Below are 11,212 nucleotides of genomic sequence, written 5' to 3'. Positions count from 1 at the left end.
TAATTCTACCCTGCACTCGTGTGTGGATTTCCCTGCCATCTTCTGCTCAGCCTCGTTCAATTTCAGAGTCTAATCAACGCAGTTCAGCAATCAAAGGCAAAGTGCACCCAGTGAAAATTCAACTAAAATCAGCAGCCAGACGTGCCAGAGTCTGTGGCATTGATTAAAAATGTGGCTTGCAATTTTAGGCCAATTTAAATTAAATACTGCCACTGCTATGGCTATGGAAGGGGAAAGAAAAGGGAGTGTGTCTTGTCTCTTACTTGGGTGTCACAGAGTTCAAATTAGAGTCCTAAAATACTGATAGCTTTTTTTCATAATATTTACCCTACAAATTAAATTAAGTAAAAATAAATAATAATAATAAATAGTAAATAATAACAAATAATAATAATAAATAAATATTAACTTGAACTTAATAATAAATATAAATAATAATAGTAATAAATAATAATAATAAATAAATAATAATAAATAATAATCATAAATAAATATTAAATTATAATAAATAATAATAATATTAAAACTATTTTAATAAAATAGAAATAAATAGTAAATAATAACAAATAATAATAATAAATAATAATAATAAATAATAATAATAAATAATAATAATAATAAATAATAATAAATACTTTTAGACATTTATACTTAGCCCTTTAAAAGCGAATCACATTAGTCGTTGAATAATTAGTCGTAGCTAAATTAATACTATTACTAATACTAATACTAATCACTCCCAAAAACACTGTAAGTTTCTGTCAGATTTATTTTAGATGCCAATAAAATGTTCACTTTAATTGCAGCTAAAACTGCAAAATGGACAGCAAGGGTCGCCATATTGTAGTCTGTGATAATGGCACTGGATCCGTAAAGTGCGGTCTGGCCGGCACCAATTATCCCGCCCACATCTTTCCCTCGATGGTGGGGCGTCCCATAATCCGGGCAATGAACACGGCAATCGATGTGGCTGGCCTGCAGCTGGACGATGTGATGGTCGGCGATGAGGCACTGCAGCTGCGATCATTGCTGGAGGTGTCCCATCCCATGGAGAACGGTGTGATCCGCCACTGGGAGGACATGTGCCATGTGTGGGACTACACATTCGGGCCAAAGAAGTTGGCCATTGAGCCGACAATCGCGAAGATACTGCTGTCCGAGTCGCCCATGCTGCCGGACCGGGATCGGGAGATGATGCTCGAGGTGATGTTCGAGCGGTACGGCTTTGAGGCGACGTACATGGCCGCACAGGCGGTGCTCACGCTGTACGCCCAGGGTCTGATGACGGGCGTGGTGATCGATGCCGGGGATGGCATGGCGCACATTTGCTCCGTCTACGAGGAGGCTGCCCTGCCACATTTGACCAAGCGCCTGGACGTTTCCGGCCGCAATGTCACGCAGCATCTGATCAAGCTGCTGCTGCAACGGGGCTACGTGTTCAACGGCTCTCCGGACTTTGAGACTGTGCGCCTTATGAAGGAGAAACTGTGCTACATTGGCTGCGACATCGAGCAGGAGCAGCGGCTGGCCGTGGAGACGACAGTGCTGGTGGAGTCCTACCAGCTGCCCGATGGTCGTGTGATCCAGGTGGGCGGCGAGCGCTTCCAGGCGCCCGAAGCTTACTTCCAGCCCCATTTGATCAATATCGAGGGTCCCGGCCTGGCTGAAATGGCCTTCAATGTGATCCAAGCAGCGGACATCGACATACGGCCCATGCTGTTCCGGCACATAGTGCTGGCGGGGGGATCCACCATGCTGCCGGGCTTCCCCAGTCGACTGGAGAGCGATCTGCGGCAGCTGTTTCTGGAGCGAGTGCTGCAAAGCGATGTGGCGAGTATGCCCAAATTTAAGATACGAATTCTGGACACAACAACACGCAAGTACATGGTCTTCACGGGCGGCTCTATTCTGGCCGATGTGACCAAGGATCGGGATGACTTTTGGCTGTCCAAAGGGCAGTACGAGGAGCAGGGTGTCAAAGTGTTGGATAAACTGAAAAAGAGTGCTGCAAAGAAGGAGAAGTGTAAGACGGATTGATAGAGCAGGTAAAAACATAATAAATATTATTTTATTTCAATTCATAAAGGGGCAGAGAAATACACAAAATAAATCAACAGAAAGTGCCATCATTTATCTGAGTGTCAAGTAAGGTTTAGTTGCAAGTTTTTGCACAAGTCTAAGCAAGAGTATATGTACAGTATCTTTGTGGGTCAAAATCATAGCAGCACCCTGCCCACCCAAGGCATAGTTTTCTTGCTACCAAAAACTAGGACACAATATATGGAAATGCCATAGAAAAATGTTAATGTGGACAAGAAAAATCTCAGCTTGATATCACACGCGTGTGCAGAGGCCAAAACAAATATATGCCCAAGCGGAGAGAGAGAGAGAGTGAATTGAGGTAAGAGAAAGGAATGGAAAGGAAAGGTAGCAAGTCGGATGGCAGGCAGGAAGGTCACAAGTGCCTTTAGCTTTAGTGTTGGGTCGCATCCAAATTGTTTACAAATACAGAACACGCGTTGAAAAGCTGCCATAAAGAATGGAATGGCTGGCACAGAGTCCTCCGGGCAGCGCCTTACCTTCTTCGGCCAAGGCATGGTTTCCTTCAGCACAAAAGATTTCAGTAGCAACATCATCATCATCATCATCGTCATCGTCATCATCCTCATCTGGTGAGTGCCTGACTGGCATCGCTGAGATGATTTTAATGCTGTTGATTGTGGGTTTTGGATTGACATTTCTGCCTCTACTATTCGCATATCGGTGTGTGTCTCTATCTGTATCTGGCTGTGACTCTCCCTCCCTTTTCCGTTTGCTGCAGAGTTTCGTCGAGATTTAGCTAAGCCACATGCTTCCGCTTATTGTTTGTTGGTAACAATTAAGCCGCACTTTTGCACCAGTCAACTAAAATAATCAAAATGTTTGCGGCTCACCCAGGCACCCACATCCACATATACCAGAGCACACCGGAACACACACCCTACAAGCGATGCACTGACAGAAATGGATACTTATTTAATGCTACTGTAGCTGGAGCAATTCCGAAGCTGTAATCCTGCCATAACGCATAACGATACCAGGTACTCAGTATAGCTACATATGTACATATATCCATATACTTACATACATATATATGTCTACGACAGTAGTGCAAGACGCAAATCGAAGCTGTTCAGAGCCCAGCAGCTTTAACATTTCAACAGACTGTTAGCGACCTCCATTAACAGTCTGCAAACTGCACCTAGTTACAGCTCACTGTTAGCACGCTCTGAGAGCGGTTGGCGCTCGCTCTCGCGACATGTAAGCTAGATCGTTATCTCTAACGTGCACAGCCAGCTATCAAAACGAAAATATATTGCAGCCAGACTTGTTCTTCGTTCTCATCGTTACTCCTCTATCAACTGCATCCAAACTCCTACAATCAGAAGGCTTGAAATTAAATTCCCATATTTAATCATTTTATTTCAGTGTAGGAATGCACATGTTTGTGTGTGTTTGTGGGTGTGTGTGCGTGGGTGCCGGGTAATCTTTGTGTTGAAACCGAAAGCAAATGCAATTTTGGGAATTTTTTCTCTATTTTTCAGCAAGAGTTGAGAGTTGAGTTGAAAGCTGAGAGATGGCTGATGGTAGACGGGAGGGTGCGGGGGCTGGCTTTGTCCGTGAATTTGCATGTTTTGCCTGGGTTCTCGGAGTTTTGATCCCAGGCAGCTGCATCAAAATCATACAGGGGGATTTGGATTGCTTTACCATTAGCCCCCTGGACCCAGACAATGGCATCAAAAATTCAGCCACATGCAGGGAAATGGCTAATACACACACACACACACAGATACATACATACATACCAAATCGCATTTTTCGGGCTTAGCAAGTTTTTGATTAAAAACATTTTCGGTTTCGGTATTGGAATGGACTACGTGGATGATGATGTGTTTTGCTGGTGGGTAAGGGTAAGGGAAAATGAATTGGATTAGCTCGAAAAATTGCACAAATACAAAAGGAGGGGAGAGAGCGTTTAAATTTGAATGCCAATTGGGGATAAGTCGAAACTACTATGGGTAAGTGGAGGTTTTATGGGCTTTTGGGAGCTGCGATAGCAGTGTATATCTGGGTGTATATATGTACATACATATAACTCTCTACGAACAGTAGCCATATCCTTCATATTCCACTGTTTTTTTTAGACATTTTAGTTCTATTTTGGCAGTAATTTCTGACTTCAAATCCAGAGAGTTTTTGCTTTGTAAACAATGGATTTTAATTTTTTTATTTTATTTTTTTTTCAAATTAAAATGTTTATAGAATATAGAAATACACTTTTGAAGCAAACAATTTTTAGTTGAGATAAATAGCTGACCCATAAAGAGAGAGCCATGCCATCCATAATTACCTGCGATGTGTGATCTCTGCTGTAACCCATTTCTCCATGGTGTGGCAGGCAATGTTGCCCTGCCATTGTTTTGGGCTCAATCAAGGCCGCCCATTAATTAGACTTTCAGCTGTGGGAATCGTGGAAGTCACCTGCAAACGCCCTCAACTATTGTGTTGCCATTGCATCAGGGGTTGGGTGATTGCATGGATGCTCCCAACTTCAGGCGTTGGCCAAGTAAACTTAACTGCACATTATTCAACGCGAATGCAAACACAGAGAGTGTAGATTTTAATTGTCCAACATGAAATAATAAATGTGCTGCATAATGGCATTTATAATGGTAATATACGCAAACAGACATAAAACAATAAAACGACCATAAAATGCAAGCCACAGCCACAGCCAGAGCCGCAGAAAGACAGTAAGAGATTGTCCATGGCTGTGCGGAGTCCGGAGAGCGGCCACTCTTGACTGCCACTCGATGTGTCTTAATTAGCATAAATGTGCATCGTGTGGCAGTGCCACTCGGCCACTTGGTTATGCAACTCCAACAGCAGCCAGAGAGCCTACTGTCATTGCATGGCAGTGGTCAATCAGAATCAGGCTACCCTACCTACCGTTTCGCTTCAGCTCTGACAGAATCCACACATCCCACATCCCACATTCAACATTCGGCATCCCAATGGAATCCCATGCCATCCCCACTTTCGGATGCATAATTATGCGGGCACGGGCATGGGCACTCGTAATGGTTTTAATTGTTATTGTAATTGGTAGTGCAGTCATTCAGTGGCAAATAATTGAGACATGGGGGTTAAATGATTGAAGTCCGATACGACTATTCGTATGCGTATGCCTGACATTTATTTGTGGGCAAATGACAAAAGAGTCCAGATTATTGGCTGCCTTTGCTAATTGAACTTATTTGTTGGCATTTAATGGATTGTCTTTAATTGTTCGAATGATTTTTGGGCTACCTTTTGATGTTCGCTATTAAATAAAATGGAAATGGAATTGGTAACTATTAAAATTGTATGCACTTAATAATTCATAATGCATTGAATGTGCTCTGCTAAGGCTTTATTTTTCCACATTGAATTGTGTTCCAAATTATTTTACTTTAATTAACTCTTTTACGCATTTCTTTTATTATCATAAATTAAGGGTTGTTTGATGATTCTTTTCCTTGCTATTTTATTTTATTTTCCTTTATTATTATATTTATTAAAATATTTGTTCATTAATAACCTTATGACGGTCTTCTGTTATCGTGCATATTATTCAATCAATATGTAAATGCTTGGTGTTCAAAAACTATCATTCATAGTACATATCAAATATATGTATATTTCAGCAGTTTTATCCCTAAATAAAAAATCCTGAATTCCTTAAATAAATCCCTTAAATAACTCCCTTTCTTGTTGGTTTTTTGTCTCAGCTTTATTTGATTTCTCGCAATGGGTTTTTGCTTATGCAAAATATGAAGTTCAAGTTACATAAATCATTTCATAGTTATGTATGTATGATGTAATGCTTAGAGCTACATATATAATATATAGATAGGTTTAATATATAGCGTACACATACATATATATATATTCATAATATAATACATAGATTTTAAAAAACATTAATATTTGTGTCGCGTGTTTAATCCGATTAAAAAACAAGCATTTTTGTTATGGTATCAAAAACATTTTTGCAGCAATTGCAAAATGGACATGCAGATATCGGGGACTATATATATGCTATATACTATATGCTATGTGTATAATAATAATTATGGTTATGGTTATGGTTTTTTTGTGTGTATATTGTGTGATATTAGAAAAGGTTTACAAAAACTTCGCTCCGCTTATTGACAATCGTTTTAGTCGCTAATCGCTTGAATCGTTATATCGAATATGTTTTTTTTTGGAATTGGGTTATACATACTAGAACTTTGAAAACTTCTCTTTCGATTTGCTGCTTTGAATTTTTATTTTTATTTTTTTTTGTTTTTTTTTTCAGTTTCCTTTTCCAAAATGCTAATTAATAATTCTAGGTTTTGTTTTGCAGACGCCTAAATCGTATCACAGATGAATGTGCCATCCGAGAACTCTACGCTCAGAGCACACATTGGCATAACTTAGGCCCGAAACGTGGCCATAACAAAGATATATATATATATATACATATATATATATATATATCATATAAATCTAAATCTAAATCTATCAACTAAAGGGATGATCGCTGGAGTCGTGGGGGGTTGGGGGTTGGCAGCGGCAGCTTAGTTCTGCCACCAAAGGGCGCTCGTGTTCCAGATCCACGCGCCCGACCCTACTCAACGATGCTGCTGTGGATTGTGCGGCCCAAAGGCCTGCATGCTGTAGTACCGCTCGCTGTCCTCCTTCACCACACTGGTCACATGGTGGAACTGGCACGGATGCGATATCTGTGACTTGGGCGGCAGCGGGGCGGCCTTCGCCCGCTTCTGCTTCTTCTGCTTGCGCGTGCCGGGCACCGTCAGGGCAATGTTCTCCGGATCGCTGACCAGTCGCTCCACATGCTGCCAGAGCTCGCGGGCCGCGTCTGTCGAGTCGAAGCTGAAGCCGATCATCTGCTGGTGATTGCTCGACAGGCACATGGTGTGGAAGGACGGACCCGCTATGCGATAGTTGGACAAGTTGTCAATGCGATCCGACCAGAGCGCAAAGCAGGAGCCCCGCTCGGCCAGCACCAGGGTCACACGCGGCATGGATCTGGCCCGCGAGTTGCCCTTGTCGTGGAGGATGACGGGTATGCCGGTGAACACCAGACGCCAGTCGCCATCGTTGCCAGTGCCCTCGTACAGATTGGCCAGGGCGCCGCTCACAAAGATGTCGGTGCCCAGGCCCCCGAAGAAGCTCTCCACCTGGCCGCGCTCGTAGTCGGAGAGGTTCGTGTTGCTTGTGGTGTCCGTGCTGATGGTGTCCGCATCGATGTCCGATGCATTATACAGCGATGTGGTGCCATGGGCACTGCTCCGCTGTGCCGACGAGTGTGAATGGGCGCCCGACCAGTCCGCATGCAGTATCAGCTCCTCCCGCTGCTCCGACGAGGCCGATGAGAAGCCGGTGCCATCGCTGGACTCTGATGGTGGGGCCGAGTCGCTCACAGAGCCCAAGCGGCGACGTGTCTCTGGGGCACGACATTGAGGCATCTGTAAAAAAGAGAGAGGAGCAAACAGAGGGGTGAGCGACAGAGTGCCAAATTAGATTTCTGTGGCAAGAGAGCTTTTTAGCAGCGGTTTTCGGTTTCGGTTTCCGTTTCGGTTAAAGTGGAAGTGGAAACTGAGTTGCATTCCCTTCCCCGCCCTCCGCCACTAGTGCAATTCTCTTTCTCTATTGTAGTATTTTTTTTCTTTTATTTTGTGGCACCTCTTTTGGGGCATCCACAGTGCCAAAAGTTGCCAACCAAAAAATAGAAACAAATTTCCAGCACGCGCTTTGGTTTTATTATACCCTGTACTTTGTAGGGGACTAGGGGTATGTTGTGTGCACGGCAAAGCCATATTTCTACCCAAATAATTATTAGCATCAAAAATATATTCCAAAACAATTTTTCAACATTTTTAGGAGCTTTTTTTATGTACGATCACATTACCGGGTAACTCCTCGTCCAAATTCCATTTGCTTGCCACATTTCCCCTCGTATTTTTGCACACTAATTTGTTATTTACTTTGTTGCAGTGGCCAAAACAATAAAAATATATGTATAAACCATTTCCATTGCGGTCACTGTGCTGGAAATTAAACACAATCAATTTCCGCTCCAGAAACTCTCAGCATCGGACACAAATGTTTCACATTTTACTCAACTCAATGAACGCCAGTGAGCAATTTGCCAAAATTCATTTACTTAACCAATTGCAAAGATGATTAAATAAACATTTGACATTTTGAGTAATTGTTCATTCAATCAATCAATTTGTGTGTCTTCGGAGGAGAGAACCGGAGAGAGCTTGAGTGAGAAGAGTCAAATGTGAGAATATTCCATTGAGAAGTGGAATAATTCCTGGAGTGTTAATTATAGCTTGGCAGTTTAAGGATTTGTCTAATTAGAAATGTGTGTTCCATAATTTTAGGAATTTTAGTGAGCGTCAGATGGATGGGACTCATTTTGAGCTGCTGAAAATCCTCTGCTGCTCAAAGATTTCAGCCATTAAAAATATTCAAAAATAAGCAAAAGTCTGCAGAGGTTAAATTTCGTTACATATATTTGGGTACGTAGTAAAATCAAATTAAAACTATATTTCTTTTCACACTTTCATATTGGATTTTTGCATAAAAAACTTGATGCGTGTTACAACCAATTTTTTCCCGGCTAACCCATATTTATTTTGAACCAATTTTGCACCTTGTAAAATCCATTTAAATTGTAACCAAATATAAACAGAAATAGTCTCGCATAACCAAAACCAATTTGGATGCGCTCCACCACACACATTCCAACCCCACTGCCCTGCCCCGCCCAAACGAGAATCTCCATATCAAAGAACTCACGTCCCATGCAAATACTCGACGTACCTGAAAAGCTGGCAAAAAATAAGCAAAAAAGTTAAGCGTAAACTACTACGTGTACTTATGTACAGCTGTGGCATAAATAATAGCACCATGACACTCAATTTTCTGTATTGAAGGATTTTGTTTAAACAGTGGTATTAATGAACGGTTTAAGAACTATTATATATACTTTAGGATGTAATCTAATGTTTCCGAAAGCAATAGTTTGTATTGCAGACTTCAAACGAAAATTATCAAAAAGAAAAGGAATTATTCAGGAATTGAGGCGGCAACAAAAATAGCACTGATTTCCAAAAATTTTAAAAAATACAACTTTTAAAGAAGCTTTCCAAATTTTTCATTAAAGTAGGTTACTTTAGTTGTATTCAAAGGTTAATATTTTGTTGTAAAGCCTTTGGAAGCAACCACAGTGTCTCAGCGTCTAGTTATGAAAGTTCACCTCATTTTCGCATCTTTCCTGGGAGATATGGCTCCACCAATAATGCCTGATACCCCAAAGATCAATATTGTTCCTTGATTTCGTATTAGAAACATATTTTTTAGCTTTAGCGCAAAGATTTTTCATGGTGTTCATATCTGGCGACTTAGCAGGCCAACGCATTACATTAAATACACTGATCTCAAACCACCTTCGAGCTTCCTTGCTGGTCTGTTTTGGATCATTGTCCTGATGGAAACCACAAAACAACGGCATTTCCTATTCCATATAAGGCAGCATCATTGTTTTCTAATATTTTAATATAGACATGTTGAGCCATCATCTATTTGTGCCATGTATTGGACCACCTCAATAATACGAAAAGCATGCCCATGCAATGATACTTATCCCTGAGTGTTTAATGATTTTATATATTAGCCAGGGGTTTTTATTCTGCATTAGGTGTCGTCATACATAAGATTGATAACCTTTTCCACAGAAAAAAAAACAATTTGACTTTCTTCGGACGACATGATGTTTCTTTGGGACAACTCCAGTGCTATTTGCATACTGCACTCACTTTGACCCATGGCTTTCTTTCTAAAGTGGATTTTTCCTCGGACTTTTGGCACTTAATTTATGTTCTTGTATGCAAGAACTAACTTTGCTTATCCTTGGCGATTTTTTAAGATCCTTTTTTAGCTCAGTGGACGATTTATAAGGGTCCTTCTTGCTCTCATCAAGCAGTAGTTTGACCGGAAATGGCGGTATCGCGGCTTTTATTCCGTGTGTTTTTTGTTGGTTGCATGTTTTAAAGCATTGCGAATCAATGCTCAATGATCAACCAACAATTGGATTCACCTAAAGATAGGTGTCTCCTTCTGGAATAAAAGTTTTGATCCTCTTGCTTTTTTCTTACCTAAAGTGCTTTCTGAGGCCCAAAACTACTTTTATTTTGTTAAGTTCTTGCCACAATCTACTTAAGACACCGAATTGTAATTTAATTAAGATCATAAAATATCAAAAAGCTCGGAAAAGTAAAAGTTTTTATAAAAAACCAATTTTAGTGCTATTTTTGTTGCCGTCCTATTTCGCTTCTTTTTTGGAAAATTGCCTTTAGTAATAAGAACCGATAGGAATTTGAAAGTAAGCACACTTCTATCAGAGAGGAGACATGTAAACCTAATTGATATTATAGTCAAGGGCAAAATATGTTGGTTAGAGATCAGGCTTTGAAACAATAAAGACTGTGGTACCGAACAGTGCTATTATTTCTGCCGCAACTGTACATCCAATTTACGGGCAAACGGAGACTCGGAGACTCCGGATCCAAAGGGCATAACTAATGAATCAGGAGCGTTATAATTTAGCTAGAGCAAAAAGTTTTTTGGCAGAGCCAAAGCCATGGCACGTGGACAGGCGGGGGCACGTTTTAATTAACGCCGCAAAATTGCAGGTCACGGCGTAATTAAATTATTTAAATTGCTAATTTTTTGCACGAGCACCGCCCCGCCCCGCCCCTAGATGCCACCACCGAGCAGGAGAAAACCTGTAAAGTTTCAGCGTTAAAATGGAAAGTGCTAAACACTTGAACGTGTCTTTAAATTCGCTCCCCATCGAAGAGACGTGGCCCACAATAAATAATAATCAACAAATATGTTAGGGGCCGGAGGCGGAAGCCATGGGAAAAGTGCTCGGCATTTCAACAAGGGGACACGCCCCTGGTTGGACACGGCAGGAAGTTGCCCTGGAAATGTATCTCGCATCCGTGGCGCTTCTTTTGGCACACTTTTAGGCCCGGCCCAAACTTCTGGCCAGAGCCAACAAAAAAAAGAAGAAAAAAAAAACTTTTGCAGCGCAGAAGGAAACAAACTT

General features: G+C 41.3%; 2 protein-coding genes across 2 annotated transcripts; one reads left to right on the top strand and one right to left on the bottom strand.

The window, feature by feature from the left end:
- The first annotated feature begins 772 nt into the window (after positions 1-772).
- Positions 773-2,135, top strand: LOC111079785 (actin-related protein 2-like). Its single transcript, XM_022375091.2, has 2 exons — positions 773-2,045; positions 2,118-2,135. Exon 1 carries the CDS (start codon positions 820-822, stop codon positions 2,035-2,037), a length of 1,218 nt encoding a protein of 405 aa, XP_022230783.2. The 5' UTR covers positions 773-819; the 3' UTR covers positions 2,038-2,045; positions 2,118-2,135.
- A 4,503-nt stretch (positions 2,136-6,638) lies between these two features.
- Positions 6,639-7,572, bottom strand: LOC121403784. The gene has a single exon (XM_041594816.1). It carries the CDS (start codon positions 7,554-7,556, stop codon positions 6,699-6,701), a length of 858 nt encoding a protein of 285 aa, XP_041450750.1. The 5' UTR covers positions 7,557-7,572; the 3' UTR covers positions 6,639-6,698.
- Positions 7,573-11,212: the final 3,640 nt, after the last annotated feature.

Source organism: Drosophila obscura, unplaced genomic scaffold (assembly GCF_018151105.1).
Source record: "Drosophila obscura isolate BZ-5 IFL unplaced genomic scaffold, ASM1815110v1 contig_37, whole genome shotgun sequence".
Taxonomy (NCBI): Eukaryota; Metazoa; Arthropoda; class Insecta; order Diptera; family Drosophilidae; genus Drosophila; species Drosophila obscura.
Note: the sequence above shows the minus strand (reverse complement) of the source record. Positions and strands in the feature narration are given on the sequence as shown.

Bases quoted from the DNA above. Each gene is read 5' to 3' on its own strand.
- LOC111079785 (XM_022375091.2), top strand. From the start codon at position 820: ATGGACAGCAAGGGTCGCCATATTGTAGTCTGTGATAATGGCACTGGA.
- LOC121403784 (XM_041594816.1), bottom strand. From the start codon at position 7,556: ATGCCTCAATGTCGTGCCCCAGAGACACGTCGCCGCTTGGGCTCTGTG.